The 26,618-nt window shown below is 36.6% G+C and overlaps 1 protein-coding gene across 10 annotated transcripts in view; it reads left to right on the top strand.

Moving 5' to 3' along the window:
- The window catches only part of OSBPL1A (oxysterol binding protein like 1A), a 243,936-nt gene that overhangs the window by 77,515 nt on the left and 139,803 nt on the right, over positions 1-26,618 (top strand). For all 10 annotated transcript variants that reach the window (XM_072735104.1, XM_026006517.2, XM_072735109.1 and 7 more), the window contains 6 exons: positions 863-948; positions 2,106-2,250; positions 19,926-19,987; positions 20,090-20,134; positions 21,425-21,498; positions 21,613-21,676. In XM_072735104.1, the coding sequence (XP_072591205.1) occupies positions 863-948; positions 2,106-2,250; positions 19,926-19,987; positions 20,090-20,134; positions 21,425-21,498; positions 21,613-21,676 (476 nt within the window). The remainder of the gene's footprint in view (positions 1-862; positions 949-2,105; positions 2,251-19,925; positions 19,988-20,089; positions 20,135-21,424; positions 21,499-21,612; positions 21,677-26,618) is intronic.

Genomic DNA, 26,618 nt, shown 5'->3' with positions numbered 1-26,618 from the left:
TGAATGAATGAATGAATGAATAAATAAATAAAATCTTAAAAAAAAATTCCTTAACTTCTTAGTGCCTCAGTTTCTTCATGTGTACAATCAGGGTAATAGTAACACCTACTTCAAAGCATAGTTAGGATTTCATGAGTTAATATATTTTTTTCAAAATTTAATTTTAAAGTATAGTTGACCAACAATGTTCTGTTAGTTTCAGGTGTACAACATAGTGCTTCGACATAGTGCATATATGTTGCACAGGTGTTCACCATAAGTATAGTTATCATCTGTCACCATATAAGGTTATTACAGTAAGGACTGTATTCCATATGCTGTATTTTTTCATCTCTGTGACTTATTTTATAACCAGAAGTTATTTTTTAAAGTGCTTTGAATAGCACTTGGCATATAAGTGCTATAGAATTTGTTAAAATGTTATATTAGGTGGAAGTATAGAAGTATATATGAATCTACTTAGTTACACAGCTTGTATATCTTCCTACTGGTGCTATTTCTTACTGTTACTTTTCAGATTCTAAGGTTCTGGAAGGTATGAATGCTAGTCCTCAATATATCTACCTTTCCAAGGCAGATCTGTAATAGTATTTCAGCATGCAAAAGTAAGTCATAATTATTTGTGATGGGTATTGTAGTAAGATACTTAAAGTCCTCTGAATTGAAAATATAACATCGTCTAAAGCTGAAAGAAGTTGAACTCTGCTATCTGAAATGTAAGGCATTAAGGATAACGATAAAGTCTTTAAATGCATTTGAATTCTAATTCAGAACATTGTGACTTCCCCCTCCATTGATCGTTCATTCATATATCTTTGTAATGATTTTGCTAAAGGATTCTAACTGTACTTTCCTTTTGCAGCTGTAGAAAGGACTCAACAAAGAAAGCTTGAAGAAGAACTTTTGGCAGCAGCAAGAGAGGGCAGAACAGCAGAACTCATAGCTCTGGTAAAACAGCAGCAACTATGTGTATTAGTTCTTTACCCTCCAGGAAGATTTTGACTTAATGTTAACTTCATGACTTAGTCCAGTTGTGGGACCAAAATCCTGGAGGTTATAATAGTTATAATAATAGTATAAAAATCCTTAAATATCCGAAACCACTTGGCATAATTATAGCTTAAGCAGGATATATTGTAATGATTATATTTTTCTCTGAATTTCTGATTTAACCCCCACCGCCTACTGAAAACTTGGTGGATTAAGAAACTGATTTTTCAAGGCAGATACTTAATGTAAGGATAATTTTTTTCCAGAATAAGCCAATTTAAAATCGAAACAAAATGTAGGATCCAAGAAAGGAACAAGTTTCTCTAATTTTGATAAGCAGTAATTTCTGAAAGTTAAGCTATACTTTTAGAAAGTAACATACACAGAAGAGACAATATTTGGGAATTTTATATCATGTTAGAATAGACTGAAAACTTTACCCATTTCTTTTTTTCCTTTTGAAGACCTACTTTCCAGTTTCCATTTTCCACTTAGTCTCATTAAACATGAAACCAAATTTGTTCTAAATTCAAGACTGAAGCATTGCCATTTGCTTTAAAGTTATTTCAGCTCATTTGAAAAGGCCTCTTTGGTTTCCAAGTAAAGTGCCTAAAACATTTTTTAAGCTTTGTGAAATGGAGACTATATAAAGAAGTTCTTGAAGCAGTCAGTTGGGAACAACAAATTCTATAGAACTTTAACATTTAACGCACTTAACGTTTATGGTTTTAACTCTTCTGAATGACTGTCTATGGTAGGCTGCTTTGTACTTCTGTCCCAAGTGTGAGTCACAAGACTGGTAGAAGCGAGCACATCTAAGTGAAATCTCAGTGTGCAAGGGTGGGTGGGGTGGCTTTGGTGTAGTGTGTGGTGTCTGTTGTCAGGGGAATGTGGGACCTGAGATCTCCTGGCAACTTGAGGACAAACGTGGAGAGAGATGTGGACTCACTGGTTTAGTGGGCAAGAAGCTCTTGACTTCCTAGAGCTATGGTCTTCATCAGGTCTGTAGTTGGAGCGTCCACCAGATCATTCAGTAACACCTTAATGTGCTTTATAGGAGAAAGTCTATATTTGACATGTAATTCTGCATTGCTTTTTTTTTCTTCATTTGTTAGCTCAACAGGCCTAATCCTCCTGATGTTAATTGTTCGGATCAGTTAGGAAATACACCCTTGCATTGTGCAGCTTACCGTGCTCATAAGCAGTGTGCCTTAAAACTTCTAAAAAGTGGAGCTGACCCAAATCTGAAGAACAAAAATGGTAAGCATGTCAGTAAAAGCCTTTGTTGGTCATTTTGAAGCTATAAAAATAAGTCAGTGCCATATAAAATTGCTTTGTTTTAGTATCCAGCCTTTGTTAAACTCTATGGCCCTTACTTAATTTTGAAGTCGAGGCATTCACACACACACACAAAAATAAACTAATTTCCTTCCTAGTTTGAGTTAACTCTTTAGTAATACCTACTCCATAGAAGGCAGTAGATTAAGATAGAGTTCCACCCTTGAGAGAAAAAAAATACAGTTGATTCTCATTATTTAAGGTAGTTATGTTCTGCCAATTGTTGTGAACAGAGAATTAACGAATACTGAGCCATTCCTCCTAAGGAAAATACAGAGTTAGGTTCCTGAGAGGCTCTGGTCACAACATTTTTATATTGATTAGTACATAACCTTGTTTTGTATGTATTACTATTAATAACATCTTATTTAACATGTATTGTTAATTCATGAACGTGGGAGCTTTTGCCAACAGCACTATCACTCATGCCTGGGCAGAGTTAGTCTGATACAATATATTGTCCATAAAGCACATCGCAGCCCTCTTATAATTAGGAACACTAGATAACAATTCAATGCCATATTTGGTGGCCAGTTTCAACAGCAAAACAAAAAGCAAAAATATTGAAAACGCGGCATTAGGTAGACTGTGATGGGGAAAGTTGTTTACTGTGTGAGAACTGAAACAAGAAGGCAGAGTGTAACCTTGTTCTTTACCACTTTGGACTTGCCTGTGAATGACCAAGAAATTGTAGTAAGTTGATTTTAGGGTTACAAATTTTAGAAATAGGCACATCTGCAAGTATGGAATGTATAAGTAATGAGTTTCAACTCTACATGCATGACAGTATCAGAGATGGGATCAGATAACCACAAGAGAAGCTACTACAGGTGTCTTGGGTATTCAGAGGGAGAACATTGCATTAGTGCCATTACCATTTTTTTAGGATGCCTCCCTCTGCCTAGCATCATTAGGACCTGACTTGGCAGTGGTCCACCACAACCCTCTTTTCACCTCCATGATTGTCAAAATTATACTCCATGGTAATTGTTGGCATATGTTAACGCATCCCATGAGACTGGATTCCTAAAGGCAGGGCTAATACTTCACTGTCTGGTTTAGCTGCGACCTAGAGTAATGTATAGCATGTGACACCTTCTACATGTTGCATGTTTGTTAAAGATTTGAGTAATTAGAAATGGCTTCATGAAGGAATAGATACTTAATATGGACTGAAGTCCTTGTAGGATTAAAAAAAAATCCTCTCTAAATACTTGTATCTCTAACAAAAGGCCCTATTCATATATATTTTTTTCTTTTCAAATATAAATGGATACCTATGTGGCTTAGTGGTTGAGTGTTTGCCTTTGGCTCAGGGCATCCTAGGTTCCTAGGATCGAATTCTGCATTGGGCTCCCTGCAGGGAGCCTGCTTCTCCCTCTGCCTATGTCTCTGCCACACTCTCTGTGTTTCTCATGAATAAATAAATAAAATCTTTAAAAAAATCATTAAATTTTGGAAAGGGTATTCAAAGCAGAGTGAAGATTATAACAAAGTCATTAAGGTAAAAAATTCAAGTTAACGTTTAGATGACATCCTCAGTTTAGCACATCCACACACATGAAGAGGAGAACTACTTGGTAATCCTATGCATGCAGATTAGGCTTGCATGGTGGAAAGCCTTATTATATGCCAGATCATTTTACCTCTTAATTTGGAAGTTCAGGGGACCATGATAAGGAAATAGAGGAGTAGTGGAGAGATAAAATACTTTTTTTTTTTTTAAGTTTTTAAAAAATAAGGACCATATTGACCTGGTCTTAGGTGAGAGGTAGTTAGGGCCTGAACTTTTATTGACCTCAATAGGAGTAGAAAGGAAAAAAGAAAATTGAATTCTCTGCTCCCCTCTCTTCCTTTGGCCCTTATACTATAGACTGGCATTATCCAGTAGGTATATAACAAGAGCCACATACATAATCTTAAGTTTTCTAGTAACCACATTTAAAAAGTAAAAAATGATGAAATTAGTTTTAATGTGCTTTATTTAAAACAGTATATCCAAAAAACCATGTGAACATGTAATCAGTGAAAAATAGATTTTTACATCCCCTTTTTAATACTAAGTCTTTGAAATCTGGTGTGTTATTTTACACTTAACAGCACATCTTAGTTTGAGCTAGCCATATCTCAAACCACTGCATAACTATATGTGGTTAGTGTCCACTATATTGGACATAACAGTTCTAGACATACCAAACTATTTGAGTCTATGGTTAACCATGTTTTCCTTACCATGTGTGTGCTCTTCTCCCTGCCAGAAATGCATTTTTCCTGCTTGTATATTTGATAAACTCTAGTCTCACTTTAAGAGTTAGCTCAAATTGTCTTCCCCAGAGAGGCTTTCCCTGTATCTGTAGGATAAATATAGGTTCTTCCTGTAATAAAAGAAGAGAAACCAGGCAATAGAGAAGGGAAAGCACTCAGGAGATGTGAGGGAAATACCAGTTCTGTGGAAGTCAAAGGAAGAGATAGAATGTGGAGTTAAGGGAAGGGTGTATTTGTTGTCATGTGCAACTTAGTTACTACAGGTGTCTTGGGTATTCAGACTGAAAAAGATAAACATTTAGACAAGGCTGTGGAATTGAGTGACTCAGTGCCCAAAGGTCCTTTCTGAAAGGGTAGTGTCCACTGGGTAGTTGAGCAACAGCTAGGTTAGAGGTAAGGATTGAGTAGGCAGTGAGGAAGCTAAGGCAGCACTACGAACAGTATTTACGAACAGAAGGAATGGTTTCATGGCCAAGAGGAAGATTTTTTAGGCAGAGCGATTTCAGCATGTTGTTAGAGGACTAATGTAATAGAAAAAGAGCTTGATGATTTAATTGTGACAGTAAGAAAATGTAACTTTAAAAAATGCAATGCTTTGGTAACAGCAGAAAAAGGAACATGTTCCAATTGAAGGACATAAAAGAAGACCTAAAAATGGAGAGACCTACCATGTTCTTGGTGGGAAAAACTCAGCATTAAAAAGCTAACAGTTCTCTCCAAATTAATTCAGAGCAATCCCACGCAGAATCCTCAAAGGGTTTTCATAGGACTTGACTACCTACCTTTCATTTATATAGAAGAGTCCAGGGCAATGAATTTTAAAATGGAAGAGAAGCAGAGGGGTTTGTCCTGCTGGATAAAAAGACTAATTTTGAACCTATGAGAAGTAACACATTCCTTTATTTAACAAATATGTATTGTTTATGTGCTAGATACTATTCTAGGGACTAGGGATCTAGAGCAGTGGGGGGAGAAAAGCAAATTCCTGCTTTCTGGGAGCTTACATTCTAATAGGAAAGGGCCAATTAAAAGCAAAAATTATATCAGATGAGATTTGTGCTAGGAGAGGGGAAAAAGGCAGAGAATGGAGGGGGGCAGGAATTAGAAGTGTGTTGGGTGTGAGGCGTCTGGATGGCTCACAGGTTGAGCATCTGGCATGATCCTGGGTCCAGGGATCCAGTCCCATGTTGGGCTCCCTGCAAGGAGCCCGCTTCTCTCTCTGCCTCTCTCTGTCTCTCATGAATAAATAAAATCTTTTTTAAAAAGTGTATTGGGTTTATAGAGGGTTGCTACTTTGTGAAAGGTGGCAGGAAAAGCTCTGTGAGAACAGTAAGACTTGAAGTGAGGGGAACAAGCAGTGTCAATATCTGGGCATTGAGGATGGCCATAGGCAGTGGACATGAGGAGTATATGTGATGTGTGTCATGAAAAGCAAGGAGACTAGTATGTCCAGAGTAGCGAGGAGGAGAGTGGTCAGAGGAGGAGGTTAGAGAGGCAGTGGGAACTGGAAGATGAAAGGCTTTGAGGGTTAAGAATTGTGGCTCCTACTCTTTGTGAGATGGGAAGATGTGGCAGGGTTTAGAATGCAGCAATGATGTGATCAGACTTAGATTCTAAAAAATGATCATTGATTGTTTTCAGAATAGATCCTAGGGAGACAAGGAGGAAAAAGGGAAGCAGTTAGGCTATTGGAATAATCAGGTCAGAGAGGATATTGGCTTGGATCAAGATAGCTGCCATACAAATGTTTGTAAGTGGTTGGATAATAAATATATATATATAATATATATATTAATTATAATATGTGTATTTTGAAGGCAGAGTGGTCAGGATTTTCTGATGGCTTGGGTATGTGAGATATGAGAAAGACAGGAATCAAGGGTGACTTTACAGTCTTCTAGTTGAGGACCTGGAAAAATGGAATTTCCAGTTACTGAGAAGGTAAGAGTGGAGAGTAGGGTAGACTAACAATGGCTGGAATTAGAAGTTTGGTTTTTAAGCTCTTTAAAATTTGAAATACTACTCTACAATCTAAGTAAGACATCAGAAGTAGAAGTTTGTGCTTAGGAGAGAGAGCTCTCTCAAAATTTGGGAACTGTCAGCATACAGAGTTAGTAATGGAATGGATATCACTTAGATCTTGATATTAGGGTAGATGAAGATGAACAGATGGTTTGGAAATTAAACATGTATATGTGGGAGCTTGGTAGAAGACAAAGGTAGCATGAAGAGTGGATGAGGAAAGAACTAAGTAAATAATGCTGGGGCAGTTAGCTGTCTACATAGTAATAGGTGATTTTAGATTCCCATCATCTATTGGATACTAAATTCCAGCTAGTTTAAACCTAGTCTACTGCAGCCAAGAAAAAGAAAACGCATCCAAATTGATAAGGAAGAAGTCAAATTTTCACTATTTGCAGATGACATACTATACATACTAACTCTAAAGAATTTACCAGAAAACTACTGACACGGATAAATGATTCAGTAAAGGTGCAGGATACAAAATTAATATACATAAATCTATTACATTTCTATACACTAATAATGAAGAAGCAGAGAAATTAAGAAAACAGTTCCATTTATAATTGCACCAAAAATTATAAAATTCCTGGGAATAAACTTAACCAAGGAGGTTACTTCAAAAACTAAAACACCAATGAGAAAGAGCTAAAGATGGCACAAATGGAAAGATATTCCATACTCTTAGATTAGAACTAATATCAAAATATATATACTACCCAAAGCAATCTACAGATTTAATGCAATCTCTATCAAAATAACAACATCAACATTTTGGGTCACCTGGGTGGCTCAGTCAGTTAAACTTCTGTCTCTTTTTACTTATTAGAGAGCAAGAGCATGTGTGAGTGGGGGGAGGGGCAGAGGGGAAGACTGATGCAGGGTCAGATCATATGACCCTGAGATTTTTTTTTTTTTTTTTTTTTTTTTGACCCTGAGATTTTGACAGGAGCTGAAACCAAGAGTAAGACACTTAAACAACCAACCCACCTAAGCACCCTGCGTCTGTCTCTTGACTTCAGTTCAGATCATGGTCTCAGGGTTGTGAGATCAAGCCCTGCATCGATCTCTGTATGCGGTCTCTGCACGGGGCATGGAGCCTGTATAAGATTCCCTCTCCTCCTGCCCCTCCCCTGTGCCCCTTCTAAAATAGAACAAATAATTCTAAAATTTGTATGAAATCACGAAAGACCCTAAAAAAGCCAAAGCAATCTGGAGAAAGAAGAAAAAAATTTTAGGTATCACAATTCCAGATTTCAAGATCTACCACAAAGTTCTAGCGATCAAAGCAGTATGATAATGGCACAAAAATAGACACAGGTATCAGTGGAACAGCATAGAGAGCCCAGAAATAAACCCATACTTCTGTGGTCAGTCTTTGATAAAGGAGGCACAAAATGGGGAAAAGGTATCTGGAATATATACAGAACCATTAAAACTCAGTGGTAAGAGAATTCAATTTCAAAAAGGTTCAGACACTCCTTGAAAAATCTATGGATGGCAGAAAAGCATATGACTAAAGACTTCACATAGAAGTATAAACCTAAAATAAAACACATTCACATGAAAAAAACATTCATATAAACACCAGTGGGTATGTACTATGTTGTTTATTTCAGCTCCTTAAAATAGTAAAAACGTGGAGATAAGTCTGAGTACTTAAGTAAACTGGTTTGATTTGATACAGCAGTACTAAAATAAGATGGGAGCTACGTATATATTGTTGTGGCTAAAGGAAAACTGTTGAATAAAGAAAGTAGCAGGAATGATAGATACAACATACTCTTACAAATAATACATTAAAATCATATTTAACATTTAAAAGCACTTTATGGCTACATTTCCCTATAATGAAAGTAGAAAGATATGCCTTTAAGATTTAAAGATGTGCATTTAAGGTTTAAGAATCATGAAAAACAAAATAATAAAACTGGAAAAAATTGATTACCTTTTAAAAATCAATAGTCATTTTACAGAATGATTTTACATTGAAGGGTAAACTTTTAAGTTTTTATTTTTTAGTTTTTTAGAAAGATTTTATTTATTCATGAGAAACAGAGAGAGGGAGGCAGAGACATAGACAGAAGGAGACGCAGTCTCCCCGCAAGGAGCATGATGTGGGACTCTATCCCAGGACCCTGGAGTCACCACCTGAGCCAAAGACAGATGCTCAACCACTGAGTCACTTAGGTGCCCCTTATTCCACTTAACATATAGTGTACAATTAGTTTCAGGTGTATAGTATAGTGATGCAACACTTCCAGAGAACACCTGGTGTTCATCACAGGTGCATTCCTTAATCCCCACCTCCCTTCTGATAACCATCAGTTCTCTATAGTTAAGAGTCTGTTTCTTGGTTTACTTCTTTTTTTCTGCCTTTGCATGTTTAATTTACTGCTTAAATTCCCTATATGAATGAAGTTATATGGTATATGTCTTTTCCTGACTTAACTTCACTTAATGTATGTCCTTGCAAATGCCAAGCTTTCATTTTTTATGGCTGAGTAATATTCCATTGTGTGTATGTATTTGTATATCCCACATCTGCTTTATCCATTCATCAGTGGATACGTGGGCTGTTTCCACAGTTCGGCTGTTGTAGATAATGCTGCTCTAAACATTGAGGTGCATGTATCCCTTTGAATTAGTATTTTTTTTTTGAGTAAATACCTACTAGTGCAATTGCTGGTTGATAGCATAATTCTATTTTTAACTTTTTTTTTAAGATTTTATTTATTCATGATAGACATAGGGAGAGGGAGAGGCAGAGAGGCAGAGGTAGAGACACAGGCAGAAGGAGAAGCAGGCTCCAAACTAGGATCCCGAAGTGATATTCGATCCCGGGACTCCAGGATCATGCCCTGGGCCAAAGGCAGGTGCTGAACCGCTGAGCCACCCAGGGATCCCCTATTTTTAACTTTTTGTGCAACATCCATACTGTTTTCCAGAGTGGCTGCACTAGTTTTCATTCCCACCAACATTGTAGGAAGGTTCCTCTTTCTCCACATCCTTGCCAACACCTGTTGTTTTTTTCTGTTGTTTTAGCCATTCTGATAGATGTAAGGTGATGTATCATTGTAGTTTTGATTTGCGTTTTCCTGATTAGTGATGTTGAACATCTTGTCATGTGCCTATTGGCCATTTCTCTTTTGGAGAAATGTCTGGTCACATCTTCTACCATTTTTGCATTGGATTATCATCTTTTGGATGTTGAGTTTTATAAGTTCTGTGTATATTTTGGACACTAACTCTTTATCAGATATGACATTTGCAAATACTTCCATTCTGTAGGTTGCCTTTTAGTTTTACTATTTCCTTTGCTGTGCAGAAGCTTTTTATTTTGATATAGTCCCATTAGTTTATTTTTGCTTTTGTTTTTCCTTGCCTCAGGACATTACCTAGAAAGAAGTTACTGTGACTGATGTCAGAGAACTTAACTGCCTGTGCTCTCTTCTAGAATTTTTATAGTTTCAGAAGTCTTTAATTCACTTTGAGTTTATTTTTGTGTATGTTGTAGAAAGTGGTCCAGTTTCATTCTTTTGCATGTTTCTGTCCGGTTTTTCCAATACCATTTGTTGGAGAGACATTCTTTTTCCCATTGTATAGCCTTTCCTGGTTTGTTGAAATTAATTGACTCTATAATTGTGAGTTCATTTCTGGGTTTTCTATTCTGTTCTCTTGATCTATGTGACTGTTTTTGTGTCAGTACCATACTGTTTTGATTACTCCATCATTGTAACTTGAAGTCCAGAATTGTGATGCCTCCAGTTTTTTCTTTTTCAGTGTTGCTTTGCCTATTCAGGATCTTTTGTGGTTCCATACAAATCTTCGGATTATTTGTTCTAGCTCTGTGAAAAATGCTATTGGTATTTTGACAGAGATTGCATTAAATGTGTAGATTGCTTTGGATAGTACAGACATTTTAGCAATATTCTTCAATCCATGAACACAAATATCTATGCATTTTTTTGTGTCATCTTCAGTTTCTTTCATCAGTGTTGTATAGTTTTCAGAGTACAGGTCTTTTACTTCTTTGGTTAGGTTTATTCCTAGATATCTTACTGCTTTTGGTGCAATTGTAAATGAGAGTGAATCCTTAATTTCTCTTCCTGCTGCTTCATTATGGGTGTATAGAAATATAACAAATTTCTGTATGTCGATTTTTATATCCTGCAGCCTTATTGAATTTATCAATTCTGGCAGTTTTTTGTTAGAGTCTTTAGGGTGTTACATATTTAGTATCATTTCATCTGTAAATAGTGAAAGTTTGACTTCTTCCTTGCCAATTTGGATACCTTTTGTTTTTGTTGTCTGAGTGCTGCGGCCAGGACTTCTAGGACTATGTAAGTAAAAGTTGTGAGAATGAACATCCCTATTTTGCTCCTGACCATCATGAAAAGCTCTCAATTTTTCCCTATTTAGGATGATATTAGCTGTGAGTTTTTCATATATGGTCTTATGTTGAGTCATGTTGCCTCTAAACCTACTTTGTTGAGGTTTTTTTCTCATGGGTGGATGTTTTACCTTGTCAAATGCTCTTTCTACATCTACTGAAATGATCACATGGTTATTCTCCTTTCTTGTATTAATGTGATAGATTATGTTGACTGATTTGCAAATATTGAGCTACTCTTGTAATCCAGGAGTAAATTCCACTTGCTCATAGTGAATGATTTTCTTAAAATATAAGATTCAGTTTGCTAGTATTTTATTGAGCATTTTTATATCTATGTTCATCGGGGATATTAGCCTCTAGGTTGTCTTTCTTTAGTGGTGTCTTTATCTGGTTGTGGTATCAGGGTAACATTGGCCTCGTAGAATGAATTTGGAAATTTTCCTTCCATTTCTATTTTTTGGAATAGTTTGACAAGAGTAGATAATAACTCTTTAAATGTTTTGTAGAATTCCCTTGTGAAGCTCTCTGGTCCTGGACTTCTGTTTGTTGGGAGATTTTTGATTACTGATTCAATTTCTTTGCTGCTTATCAGTCTGTTCAAGTTTTCTTTTTCTTACTGTTTCACTTTTGGTAATTTATATGTTTCTAGGAATTTATCCATGTCTTGTACATTGTCCAGTTTGTTGGCATATAGTTTTCCATAATCTCATAATTTCTTTGGTGGTGGTTGTTATTTCTCTTCTCATTTGTGATTTTATTTGGTTCCTTTCTCTTTCTTTGTGATAAGTCTGGCTAGAGGTTTATCTTATTTTTCCAAAGAGCCAGCCTCATTTCACTGATTTGTTATATTGTTTTTAAAATTTCTGTATCATTTATTTATGCTCTAATTCTTATTATTTTCTTACTTTTGCTGGCTTTAGGCTTTGTTCTTTTTCCAGCTTCTTTAGGTGTAAGGCTAGATTGTTTATTATTTTTATTTTTATTATTTTTTGAGGTAGACATGTATTGCTATATAAATCCCTCTTAGGACCACTTTTGCTGCATCCCAAAGGTTTTGGACTGTTGTGTTTTCATTTTGTATGTTTCCATGTATTTTTAAAATTTCTTCTTTGATTTCCTGATGGATCCATTCATTATTTAGTAGCATGTTGTTTAACCTTCATGTATTTGTGATCTTTCCAGACTTTTTCTGAAGGGTAAACTTGTAAAAGTAATGGAAAGGGTGGGTACAGATACCTGGAGAGGATTTCCCTAGCAGGGCTCTATGAACTACAGAGCAATGGGAACACCTGTGTTACATAATTTAAATTTTATCCACTAATTATTAAGAACTAAAGTTATTTTCTTGGGAATTAAGCAAAGGAATCCTAGAAATGCTAGAAGAGTCAGAAACTGAAAATTAATGTTAACAGTATGATTCCTAGTGTCTTCACCAATTTCCCAAAGACTTGGATAGTTTTTCTATGTGGTGGTTTGTAATGTTCTTCCTTCAAAATTTAGATTCAAGGGACACCTGGGTCGCTCAGTGGTTGAGCTTCTGCCTTTGGTTTGGGTCGTGTTCCCAGGGTCCTGGGATCAAGTTCCGCATGGGGCTCCCTTGCAGAGAGCCTGCTTCTCCCTCTGCCTATGTCTCTACCTCTCTCTCTGTGTCTCTCATGAATAAATAAATAAAATTTTTTTAAAAAATGAAGATTCAAAAAGCATTCCAATGTAACAAGAATTATAATAGTCCCATGCAAATATCAGTCTAAACTGAAGTAATATCCCTGTAAACATCAAAAATTTGATTATTGGTGTTTAAATATGCTTTTACCCTATGGTTCATATTAGTAATCAAAGTTAAACATTCTCGTTAAAGTTTTTTACTTCATTTTTTAAAGACTTTATTACTTGAGAGAGCACATGCATGAGCAGGGGGGTGCAGGGCAGAGGGAGAAGCAGACTCCCTACTGAGCAGGGCACTCATTGCGGGGACCCCAGGATCATGACCTGAGCCAATGACAGATGCTTAACCAACTGAGTCCCCCAGGCACCCTATTAAAGTGTTCTTGATAAAAATCAAGATGATACCTTCTGAGAAAGTTTTCTTTTAAAGTCATATTGTCTGCATTATAGAAAGTTTTAAAAATTGATTTAAAATATTATTTAAATCTTTGTTTCTTTGGCATATTGTACAACTTTTTCATTTTCATACCTATTTTAGAACAGTTTTTTAAAAATTGCAAAACTAATGCTTATGCTCAAAATGAGGGAAATGAAGGCACCAACAAAGTGGAATCACCTATGACCCAAATATCCATAAAGATTTAGCTTTTAGTTGTTAATTATTCTTTGGTAGATCAAACTTTTTAAAAGTTTAAAATAATAGGGGTGCCTAGGCAGCCTAGCCAGTTGGGCATCTGACTCTTGATGTCAGCTCATATCCATCCGATCTCCGGATCGTGGGTTCAAGTCCCACAGTGGGGTCTGCACTGGGTTTGAAGCCTACTTAAAAAAAAATTTTTTTAATTTAAAATAATAAATACCAACTTAGGAGAATAGGCAAAAGAAGATCATATATTATTAATATCAAAATACAGAGGTATCTGATGATATTACAAAGCAGGCATCAGAAGGCATGGAATCAGGAACCAGAAGCTGTTAGGAATCAAGAAGGCTGCCACTCATTGTATGTGTATCTTTCTCTGACTTCTTGGTCTCTCATTTCTTTTAGCAGATCAGTTTTCCAGTGTATGCACTGGAAGATGGCTGCCCTGAACTGCAGTTAGTAAACCAGGATCTCCTAACCTCAATTGTAAATTTCAGTGGGAGATAATCCTGTGGCACCCACTGTCTTAGGCGCCTGCCTCTGCTACATTCAGCTGGAGCTCTGGGGGCAGGGCCTTATGGTGCAAACATAGCTGCTAAGGCCTCAGACAATGTGTGAAAGAGTGAGGGCTGGCAAATGCCTCAGAAAGTGTCTACTCTTTTTGTGTTATGGCTTGTAAATAGAGTTGACATATTCAAATATCAACAGTTTTTCCATATTGTCTCCAGAAGCATAGCCTTCATGGCTCACCTTCTGAATAGTATGTCATGTGGATATGTTTATCACCCCAAACTGTTGTACGTATGAATGATATGTACAATTATCTGTTTTTCTACCACTAAGTTTTCCCAGTCTTTTTTTTCCCTTTCATTCAACATTGTATTTTCATCCTAATTTGTTGATCCTCTTCTTTGATTTCTTTGGGCACTTATAGACTTAAGTAGAGATTTGGTAAATATTTGATTGTTTTCTCCCAGCTTATCTATAATTACTTTCATTCATTTTTTTTTTTAATTTTTATTTATTTATGATGGTCACAGAGAGAGCAAGAGAGAGGCAGAGACACAGGCAGAGGGAGAAGCAGGCTCCATGCACCGGGAGCCCGACGTGGGATTCGATCCCGGGTCTCCAGGATCGCGCCCTGGGCCAAAGGCAGGCGCTAAACCGCTGCGCCACCCAGGGATCCCACTTTCATTCATTAAGCAAATGCTGAGCCTCTGCTGTGTGCCAAGAACTATTGTAGGTGTTGGAAATCCAAGAGTGAACAAAACCCGAGAGTCCCCACACTCTCAGCTTATGTCCTAGTGGGAGGAGATAGAAAAATGTAAACACATATGCAATGTCAGGTGGTGAGGTGCAGAAAAATAAAACCGAATGAAGGGGATAGAGAGTGATGGTGTGGGGGAGGGGGCTGTTGGAAAAGGTGTGAGAGAAGGCTTCTTTGAGCACAGAGCTGAGTTAAGGAGTGAGGCCTGAGGCTTTCTGGCAGAAGAACATTGAAAACCAAGGGCAAGCAAGTATAAAAACTCTGGGGTGGGAGAGCAGTGGCATATTTGAAGAAGAAAGCTGTTAGGATGCCTAGAGCAAGGCAAGTGGGGAAGAGGAGTAAAGTCAGGAGTGTTAGCTGGAGACCCAGCCTTGTTTGTGGGTGTGGTTGCAGGGTTTTAAGTCGGCAAGGGCTGTATGGGGCAGTGTTAGGATGTGAGACTATTGGATTGCTAATCACTTTATACCTTGAATCAAGTAGTCTTTCCTTTTCCATTGTTTTTTTGACTTTCTCCTACATTTTAAGAATTTCTGTTCTGTTTTCTTTCATTGCTTCATCTGTCTCTTGCAAGTATCTCACTTTTTAATTATTGTTTTTGTAATGTGTTGATATCTGATAAGGTTTCTCTTTTTTGAGGATTGTTTTTGATATTCTTTTTTTTTTTGTCTTTGATATTCTTATCTGTTTATTCTCCCAGATGGCATTTAAATAATATTTTTAGGTTCTTAGTAAAAATACTGTTGGTATATTATTGAAATCACATTCTGTATAAGTTCCTTTGCGGAATATTGACATTTTTATTTAGTGTTCTCACTAAAGGACAGATTTATATCATAGAAAAATTTAAATATTGGATCATTCCTGGTTTTATTTTGTTGTGATTGATAATAGATGATGTGCAATTTTGAAATGACTGGCTGGTTATGGTGCTTATCTGGGTAAGGAGCTATTTCATTCAGTTCAAAAAGCATTTAATTCTTACTGTGTGTCAGGCACTTTAGGCATTGAATCTAGAAATGAAGGCTCAGTCCTGGGATTTCAGCTAAGTTGGCCGGAGTTCAGAATTTATTTTTGGTGTTAGGGCAGAATTTTGTGAAAGAAATCATTGTCATCCTCCTCTTCACCTAAAGGAATAATTTCTCAAAAGTGCTCTGTATATAGAATAAAAATAACAGTTGGCAGGTGTTTTTATAATACCTCTTTCTATATGCTAGCTAGAAAACTTAAAGTGGCTATTAATTTCCCAGTTAACACTTTAAAAAGTTTTTTCCCCACTAAAGTAATATATAACCAGTTCACATTTTTACCTATTAGAAGTCCTATAAATCTACCTCTAAAATCTGAAACCCATGAACTTATCTCCATATTTTCCACTCTCTTCATTTTATATACGACTAATTCTCTAGTCCAAACCACTATTCTCTTTCACCTGAACTATTGATACTGCTTTGTTAACTATTCTCCCTGCTTTTCTCTTACAACATTTATAAGGCATTTTCCACACTGTAGCCACAGGGATCTTTTTAAAAAAAAAACAAAAAACTTTATTTATGGAAGTTATCAAAACTTAAAAAATAGAATAGTGTAATTAATATCCTCATCACTCTCTTTCAGACATTCTCAATACTAGCTACTCTCCAGTTATTGTAACTTTGTGTATAAATATTTCAGTATTAGGGCACCTGGCTGGCACAGTCAGTAGAGCATGTAACTCTTGATCCTCAGGTTTTGAGTTCAAGCTCTATGCTGGGTGTAAAGATTACTTAAAATCTTTAAAAAGTATATTTTAGCATATTTATAAAAGGGCTTTTTTTAAAAAAGATTTTATTTTATTTATTCATAGAGATGCAAAGAGAGAGAGAGAGAGAGAGAGAGGCAGAGACACAGGCAGAGGGAGAAGCAGGCTCCATGCAAAGAGCCCGACATGGGACTCGATCCAGGGTCTCCAGATCACACCCTGGGCTGCAGGCGGCGCTAAACCGCTGCGCCACCGGGGCTGCCCTATAAAAGGGCTTTTTAAAAAATATAACTACATGATGGTTGCACAGCTCTGAATATACAGAAAACCATTGATTTGTATATTTTATTTTTTTATTATTTTTTAAAAATTTTTAAAAATTTATTTATGATAGTCACACAGAGAGCGAGAGAGAGGCAGGCAGAGACATAGGCAGAGGGAGAAGCAGGCTCCATGCACCAGGAGCCCGATGTGGGACTCGATCCCGGGTCTCCAGGATCGTGCCCTGGGCCAAAGGCAGGCGCCAAACCGCTGCGCCATCCAGGGTTCCCCTGATTTGTATATTTTAAATGGGTGAATTATATGGTATGTAAAAAATACCTCAACAAAGCCGTTAAAAAAACAGCCACAATAACATTATCTTCTTAGTAACAATTTTACAAAATCACCAAATAGTCAAAGTTCACATTTCCCCTATTATCTAAATATGTTTAAAACTGTCAAAGTGTTAAAAAAAAATCAGTCCGGTCATGTTACTCTTTTTCTTAAAACCCCGTTCAGTGGCTTTTTATCATATTTAAAATAACCTAAATCCCTGTACTGACTCTGACTCAAAGATCTGACCTACAAAGCCCTGACCTCATATGGCTTCTTTCTACCTTTTTTCAGTCTCTCTTGCCCACTAAATTGTTTCTGCCTTAAATGCTGTTCCATCTGCTAGAATGCCCTTCCCCTATATTTTCTCAAGGCCAGATCCTTCCTTTCAATTTAAACACCTTTTCCTCAGAAAGGCCTACCTTGATCAGTTGCCCAGTCTCCAGTCTAAAGTGATATCCTAATCCTTCTCTATCTTATCACTCACTTAAGTATCAGCATAGCATGGTTTATTATCTACCCTGTAATGTTTTTTTAGAGATATATTTTATTTTTTATTTTTAAAGATTTTATTTATGAGAGAGAGAGAGAGAGAGAGGCGCAGAGACACAGGCAGAGGGAGAAGCAGGCCCCATGCAGGGAGCCTGATGTGGGACACCATCTTGGGAACCCAGGATCACACCCGCTGGGTTGAAGGCAGGCGCTAAAGTGCTGAGCCACCCAGGGATCCCAGGTTTATTTATTTTAGAGAAAGAATTTCAGACTCCCTGCTGAGCACAGACCTTGGCATGGAGCTTGATCCTAGGACCCTCAGATTGTGACCTGAGCCGAAATCAAGAGCTGGATGCCTAACCAACTGAGCCACACAAGTGCCCCTCTGCTATGTACTTTTTATTAATGTACTGTCTTTTTTCCTTTTTTCTGTGCTTTCCCTCCCTCCTCCTTTTTTGTCATGTTCACTGCTGCATTTCCAGTGCCTAAAATATTAATTGCTAATAAACCCTCATTAGGAGAAATTCATACAAAAACTGCCTAACATCATATATTAGTTGTTTGGTATTTATAAAAAGGTTCTTTGATCAGACATCAAAAAAGAATGAAATCTTGCCATTTGTAACATCATGGATGGAACTAGAGTGTATTATATTAAATGAAGTTATTCAGAGAAAGAAAAATATGATTTCATTCATATGTGGTATTTAAGAAAAAAACAAAAACAAAAACAGATGATCTTAGGGGAAGGGAAGGAAAAATAAGAGAAAAATAGGGAGGCAAACCGGAAGAGACTCTTAACTATAGAGAACAAACTGAGGGTTGCTGGAGGGGAGGGGGGGGGTGGGTGGGTGGGTGATGGGCTAGATGGATGATGGGCATTGAGGAGGGCACTTGTGATGATTACTGTGTGTTACATGTAAGTGATGAATCACTGAATTCTACTCTTATTATTATTATTTTTTTATTATTTATTTATGATAGTCACAGAGAGAGAGAGAGAGGCAGAGACACAGGCGGAGGGAAAAGCAGGCTCCACGCACCGGGAGCCCGATGTGGGATTCGATCCTGGGTCTGCAGGATCGCGCCCTGGGCCAAAGGGAGGCGCCAAACCGCTGTGCCACCCAGGGATCCCTGAATTCTACTCTTAAAACCAGTACTACACTATATGTTAACTAACTTGAATTTATTTATTTATTTATTTATTTATTTATTTATTTAAGAATTTAAGTATTTATTCATGAGACAGATATTATATATAGGGGGGGGGGAGGGGCAGGCAGGCAGTGGGAGAAGCAGGCTCCATGCCATGCCGGGAGCTTGATATGGGACTGGATCCCAGGACTCCAGGATCACGCCCTGGGCAGAAGAAGGCAGGTGCTAAACCACTGAGCCACCCAGGCATCCCCTAACTTGAATTTAAATTAAAAAAAAATGTTATTTGATAGAATATATTGCCTTACTGCATAAACAGAGCTCCACTTAGATATGTTACTTTTTTTTTTTTTTTTAAGATATGTTACTTTGAAAGTGCCATTTTCTATGGCCAGGTTAGGAGAGGACTTTTTTTTTTCTTTTTTTCTTTTTTTTTTTTTAGCTAGCTTGCTTCATATAGTGGCCTGCCTACTTCAGAACTCAAAAAAGTAACTTTAACAAATTCTGTTTTTGTTGTTTAGCAAAACATAGAGCGCTTGCATGTATAACGTTGCAGAAGTTACCATAATGCCTTGCTGGTTTTGTTCTCTATTATCACTTTTTTCTTTTGTTCTCAGTGTGGACCATCACGCTTTTAGCTTGTGAGCTTTCTCTGCTACCTATTCTCTGGTGAAGCAGCTTAGAAGTGGCTGTGGTAGGCTGAATAATGGCCCCCTAAAGATGCGATTAGTTAAGTATCTTGAGATAGGGAGAGAGTCTTGAACTATCCAGCTGGGCCCAGTGTAATCACAATTGTCCTTAAAGGGAGAAGGCAGGAGGATCAGAACCTTGGGAGAGAAAACTTAAGGATGGAAGCAGTGTTTTGAGTGATGTACCTTGAAAATGGGGGGGACTGCAAATCAAGTGATATAGGGGACTCTAGAAACTGGATAGGGGCAAGAAAATGGAGTGTCCCCTAGAGCCACCAGAAGGAGTGAAATCCTGTATATACCTTCATTTTGGCCCCAGGGAAATTGGTTTCAGACTTCTGACTTCCCAAACTACATAAAAATTGTGTTGTTTGAAGCTACTATATGTGGTACTTTGCTACTACGATGATTTAAATAAAGTAGGAAGGCTTGAAGGATCACGGAACCTGTACAGTATTCTGAGGTCCATATTGTTTACTGGTTTAATAGCTACGAGAATGGGGGCCAGGAAGAGTTGAGATGGCAACTTAAGGTGCGTAATTTGGGGTGGGGTGGAGAAGAAAAAGATGTGGTTTTTGGAGTAATGAAAGAATATTATATGCTGTAATGGTAGTATCTATTTTATATACAATTAAACTCTTGATTTTTTTTTTCCCTTGTGTTTTACACAGATCAGAAACCCCTTGACCTTGCTCAGGGTGCTGAAATGAAACACATTCTTATTGGTAATAAGGTATGTAGTAATGGACTACTTGCACATGATCATTTTTAGAAAAAGATTTTGGATTCTTGAAATATATGGATAGCATTTTTCATGAAAACATATTTTCAATAGGTTGTCTACAAAGTGTTGAAACGATATGAAGGCCCTCTCTGGAAGGTAAGTGGGGATGATGTATTTATGTATAAAACTGGAAAGAGGGTCACCTGGGTGGCTCAGTCAGTTAAGTAGTTGTCTTCAGCTCAGTTCATGATCCCAGGGTCCTGGGCTCGAGCCCTGCATCAGGCTCCCTGTTCAGCGGGGAGTCGGCTTCTCCCACTCCCACTCCCACTCCCCCTCTCCCTGCTTCTGTGCAACTTGTGCATGAGCACTCTGTCTCTGTCAAATAAATTATATTTTTTTTTAAAAAAAGGAAAGAATTCTCAGGTGCTCCATTTTTATTTAAAAAATTTAAATATTCTGACTTAATCATTCATGGATCTTACAACATAAACCATTTCCTCTAGCGCTGGACTTTATCAGGCTTCCATTTGCTGTAACAATTGCTGTCTTTTGTGTTGATAGTCTGACACTTTTAGGTGACCAAGCCTCTACAGAACAGAGTGGGAGAACATATTTTTTTTCTTAATTGTAGAATCATAGTGTTTTTGTTATGACTGTTGAACGAAGGAGGACTTAATAGGAATTTAGTATTTGAATTGTCACAGAGCACACATTGAAAATCTTTCTGGTTCTAAAAATTTCTTTGCATTTTGGAGTTCAGTGTTTTCTAGAATTAACTAGAGCATGTATTTTCATTTGCATTTGCAAGCACTCCTCTATATTTATTTATGCACAAGTATGTTTATGTTGTATGAAATCAGAACACTTTTTTTCAGCAGTTCATTCTATACTTTGTCTTTGAAGTCCCCAAATGAAAATTTTCTTGTAAATACCCCTGAGTAATATTGTCAGAACTATAAACTGTGTTCATTGTTGATCTTATTAGTATGGCATTTCTTCTCTTCCTGTCCCCCTGTAGTGAGCGGTACGTTTTCATTACTGCACTTAGTACTTTAGTTTATGTTTGATTTTTTTTTTTTTAACGATTTAATTTATTTGAGAGTGAGCAAGAGTGAGCATGGGGAGGAGGGAAGAGGGGAGAGGGACAAGCAGACTTCATGCTGAGCATGGAGCCTGGTGCGGGACTTGATCCCAAAACCCTGAGATCATGACTTGAGCCAAAGGCAGGTGCTTAACCTACTGAGCCACCCAGGCATCCCCATGTTTGATCATTGTTTATTTTATTTTATTTTATTTTTTAGCTTATTTTTTTGATCATTTTTTAATGTTTAGTAGTACTGTCTAGATGAAAGACTACAATAGAACTCTGATAACTTAATTTTTATCAGTCAGATATTTGAATCTAGATGTGTCAGCTTGGAAAATCTTTGCCATTTTTCCCCTTAGAGTTCAAGATTTTTTGGCTGGAGACTATTCTGGGTAGTGTTAGAACATGGAGTCCTTTCATGGTATAGGAAACAGTAAGTATTATGACCCTGATACTTATTAAATTTCATTATCTAAATTCTGAAAGATTAAAAGTTGCTACTTATCTCTTTTCCTTTTGTCTTGATAATTTAATATTTATTTTGAAGGCCTGATGCAGTTCGTAACATTTATCGCCAGGGATGCAAACACCTAACTCAAGCAGTATGCACGGTAGGATGACACATGGATCTTTTGCTCAAATCATGAAATCAGTTTTTGCAAGTGATTGCCCCAAATTATTTTTATAAGCTGCCTTGTAAAATCTTGGGGATAGAAGGCACTTATATATATATATATTTTTTTATTTGAGAACAAGTAAAATTATGGAATCTGTTTTAAAAATATCAGTTTTTATCTCTGCATATTGTGGGATGAGACATGAGTTATCTGAAAACAAAAGAGCCTTTAACATTTTGTGTGTGTGTATATTCTCACATATATATGTATGTGTATATCTACATATTATGTTATACATGTATATGTGTGTGTGTGTGTGTGTATATATATATATATATATATATGGCTAAATTGGGATAATGAAAGTTTTTCTAGTGTTAAAATTTAAAGTCTGTGTCAAAATTGGGATTCCTAGGTTCTCATTGTTCACTGTTCATACTTTCACCAACCAGGAGAAAAAGTGAGTCTCTCCTCTTTAGAGATTAGTCTAAGTCTGGAACCTAGACATGCTTTCTTATTTCCTACTTCAGATCCTTTAGGGTTGTCAATATGTTTTGGCAGTCCATCTGCTCTTGAGAGCACAGCACCTGCCTTTCTCAGGGTGAGCACCCCCAGAAGACCAGAAATTCCCCTTGGGGAGTCCCAGACTTGTCACATTCTGCAGCAGTATATATAGCCTAATTGCACAGCCAGCCCTTCAGTGTCCTACTCCTTCCTCCTTTCACATTGGACCAAAGAGCCAGGGTCATTTCTCTGATCTTATCTGTGTAATTTTTTTTTTTTCCTCTTTCAGTGAAATCCTGGCCATTCTCTTCTGTTCCTTTATAAACTCTTTTACTTAATACCCAACTTTTTCCTCATTTGGGCCCTTTATCTCATTCTTGTTTGCTTTAAATCAAAATACCAATGAGTTGCTCCATTTACCCTTTTAAAATTTCTGGCTCTTTAACTTCTGTGAAATTGGTTAGCTCCTGCTATATTATTCTCAATGCAAGCTAATAAGCATTCACTGTGTGGCTGCTATAAAGCACTCTGTTTACTCTGTAGTTTCTTAAGATAAAATCTTAGATTATTGATTTGAGATCTTTTTTCTGACAGAAGTGTTTATAGCTATTAGTTTCTTAATTTTTTCATTTTGCAGTTCAGTGGCATTAAGTACATGTGTATTATTTTGCAGCGATCAGCACCATCCATGTCCAGAACTCTTTTCTTCTTCCCAAACTAAAACTCTTTACCCATCAGTCACTAACTCCACTCCTATTTGCAGGCCCTGGCAGCCACCATTCTACTTGTTGTCTCTGAGTTTGACCTTGCTGGATACCGCATAAGTGGAATCATGCAATATTTGTCCTTCTGTGACTGGCTTATTTCACTTAGCCTCAGGGTTCATCCATGTTACAGCTTGTGTCAGAATTTCTTTCCTTTTTGAAAAAATGTAGTTGTGGTAAAAAAGCCCCTAACATAAAATGTACTATGTTAATGGGTTTTAAGTGTTATAGTTCAGTAGATTAAACTCTATTTACTTTGTTGTGCAACAGATCTCTGGAATTTCTTCATCTTTCAAAACTGAAATTATACCCATTGAGCAACTAACTGCCTGTTTCCCCTACCTTTCATGCCTGGCAGCCATTGTTCTACTTTTTGTTTCTAGGAGTTTGACTACTTTAGATGCCTCTTATAAGTGGAATCACATAGTATTTGTCTTTTTATGACTGCCTTACTAAACTTAGTCTGATATCCTCAAGATTGATCCATGCTGTAGAATGTGACAGGGTTTATTTAAGGCTGAGTAATATTCCACTGTATGTGTTACAGACCACATTTCTTGATGCATTCATTTGCCAGTGGGTATTTGAATTGCTTCCACCTCTTGGCAATTGTGAAAAATGCTGCAGTGAACATGTGCAAATATCTCTTCAATTCTTTTGATTGCAGACCTAGAAGTGGAATTGCTGAATGATATGGTAGTTCTATTTTTAACTTTTTGAGGAATTTCCATGCTGTTTTCCATAGCAGCTGCCCCATCTTATGTTCATACCAACAATGTACAAGGGTTCCAGTTTCACTTTCTCCACATCCTCATCAGCACTTCCTTTTCTTTTCTTTTGTTTTTTAATATTGACCATCCTAATGAGTGTGAGGTGGTATTAATTGTGGTTTGATTTGCGTTTCTCTTTTGACTGGTGATGTTGAGCATCTTTTCGTGTGCTGCTTGGATATCATATATTATCTTTGGAGAAATACCATTTTAAGCCCTTTGCCCATTTTTTAATTGGGCTGTTTGGATTTTTGTTAGTGTTGAGTTATAGGAGTTCCTTGTATATTTTGGATATTAACCCCTTATCCGTATATGATTTGCAAATATTTTCTCCCATTCTGTGGATTGCCTTTATACTCTTTAGTAGTGCTCTTTGATACATAGGAGTTTTTAATTTTGATGTAGTTGAATTTATCTATTTTTTCTTCTATCACTTGTGTCATGTCCAAGAAGTCATTGCTAAGTCCATTGCTAAGAAGCTTTATCCCTATGTTTCCTTATGAATTTTATAGTTTAAGCTCTGATGTTGAGCGATAGGTTTCTCTTGAGGCCTTTCTCTTTGGTTTGCAGATAGCTGCCTTGTTGCAATTCTCCCATGGCTTTTTCTCTGTGTGCAGGCATCGGTTTCTTTTCCTCTATTAAGGATGCCAGTCTTACTGAATTAGGGCCCCACTCTTTTGAGCTCATTTAATCTTAATTTCCTCTTTGGAGGCCCCATTTACAAATACAGTCTCATTGAGGGTTGGGGTTCAACATATGAATTTGGGGAGGACACAGTTCAGTCCATAGCAGTCACTGTAGTCACTCTAACTCTTGTATGGATACTGTTTACACTGTGTATCTTTTTCCCTCCTTTTACTTTCACCCTGTTTATGTGCTTAGCTCTAAGTCTCTTATAGAGAGCATACAGTTGTATTTGGTATTTTTATCTAGTTTGGCAACCTCTACCTTGTGATAGGAATGTTTATTGAGGGGCACCTGGCTGTCTCAGTCAGTGGAGAATGTGACTTTTGATCTAGGAGTTGTGAGTTTGAGCCCCATGTTGAGTATAGGGATTACTTAAAATCTTAAAAAAAAAAAAAAAAAAAAAAAAAAGAGGAATGTTTAATTATACTTAATGTTATTGATGTGTTTGGATTTCTGTCATTTTGCTGTTTGCTTCTATACTCATTTTGTTATTCTTTATTCTTCCTCTTCTGCATAAAATATGTATTTCTCATGTACCATTTCCTTTTGTTTGTATTTTACTATATTTTAAAGTTATTTCTTAGTGGTTGCACTAGATATTCCAGTATGCATCTTAATCTGTCAGAAACTATTACTTCATATTTAATATGCTTTAATATATGTTCCACTTTCTACTCTTACCTTTGTGTTATTGTTATATATATCATGACTACATGTTTAAAACTCAACAATACAGTGTTATATATATTGCTTTATACAAATTTGTGTTTGTTTTAAAATACTTTTATTGAACTATTCACATCATATATGGTTCACCCACTTAAAATGATCCAGTGATTTTTTTGTATGGACAGAGGCTTGTGCATTCATAACCATAACCCATTTTAGAACGTTTCTGTAATTCCACAAAGAAACTTCATACCCGTTGGCAATCATACCTCATTGCTTCCTCCCACCCCCTAGGCAGTCATTAATATCTGTCTCTCTAAATTTGCCTATTCTGGACATTTCATATAATATATGGTCTTTTGTTTCTGGATTCTTTTGCTTAGCATGTTTGCAAGGTTCATCCATATTATAGCATGTATCATTACTTCAGTGCTTTTATGGCTAAATAATATTCCACTGTGTGGATAGATAGTACTTATCGATTCATCAGTTAATGAATATTTGGGTTGATTTTACCTTTTGGCTGTTATGAATGATACACTGAGCATTAGTGTATAGGTTTTTATGTTGGATACTAGTTAATCTCCTGTTCTCTTAAAAAGAGAACAGAAGAGAAAAAAATAGATTTATAGAGAGAGTCTTTTATCATAACTCATGTTTTTACCATTTCTAGCTTGGTTTATTTTTTTCGCTGGATGTATGGGGTCATTTCCTTGCTCCAACTTAGCTCCATTCCTTCCTTTATCCTCTGTCCTATTATTGTCATATGTATGGTACCACACTATGATGTTACAAGCTCAGCCATACAATTTTACAGTTGTATAAATTCCTTTAAATTATTCCAGAGAAGATACATATTTTAGAATTGCCTATGCAATTAACTTCTCCAGTTTTTTTTTTTTTTTTCTTGTTTGGTGTTACTTTCTTTTAGCTTGAAGAACTTTTTTAAAATTCTTTTTTGTTAGGTACACCTAATAAATTGTCTCAGTGCTTTTTTATTTGGGAGTATATTTTACCTTCATTTTAGGACAATATTTTTACAAGACAGAGAAATTTTCTTTCAGCACCTTGAATATGTCATCCTGTTACTACCTCTGTCCTCCATTGTTTTCCATGCAAAGTCAGCTGTTAATTGTACTGGGCTTCCCCTGTATTTGATGCGTCCTTTTTCTCATAACTTAAAATATTTTCTGGTTTTGGGTGTCAACAGTTTGACTAAGATGTGTCTAGGTACAGATGCTCTGGATTTATCCTACGGGAATTTATTGGACTTCTTGAATGTGTAATGTTTCCATTGAACTTGGGAAATTTTCAACCATTATTTCTTTAAATATTTTTTTCAGCCTTTTTTCTCTCCTTCTGTGACTTTGTTGGTATATGTCATAATGCCCCACAGTGATTTGTTTTTCTCCCTTCCATCTCACATCATCTCTTGAGTGAATTTTTCATTTCAATTCTTGTAATTTTCAATTCCAAAATTTCCACTTGGTTCTTTTTCATAAATTGCATATTTTTATTGATATTTTCTATTTGATGAGTTAT

The sequence above is a fragment of the Vulpes vulpes genome, chromosome 13 (assembly GCF_048418805.1).
Source record: "Vulpes vulpes isolate BD-2025 chromosome 13, VulVul3, whole genome shotgun sequence".
NCBI classification, from domain to species: domain Eukaryota; kingdom Metazoa; phylum Chordata; class Mammalia; order Carnivora; family Canidae; genus Vulpes; species Vulpes vulpes.
Note: the sequence above shows the minus strand (reverse complement) of the source record. Positions and strands in the feature narration are given on the sequence as shown.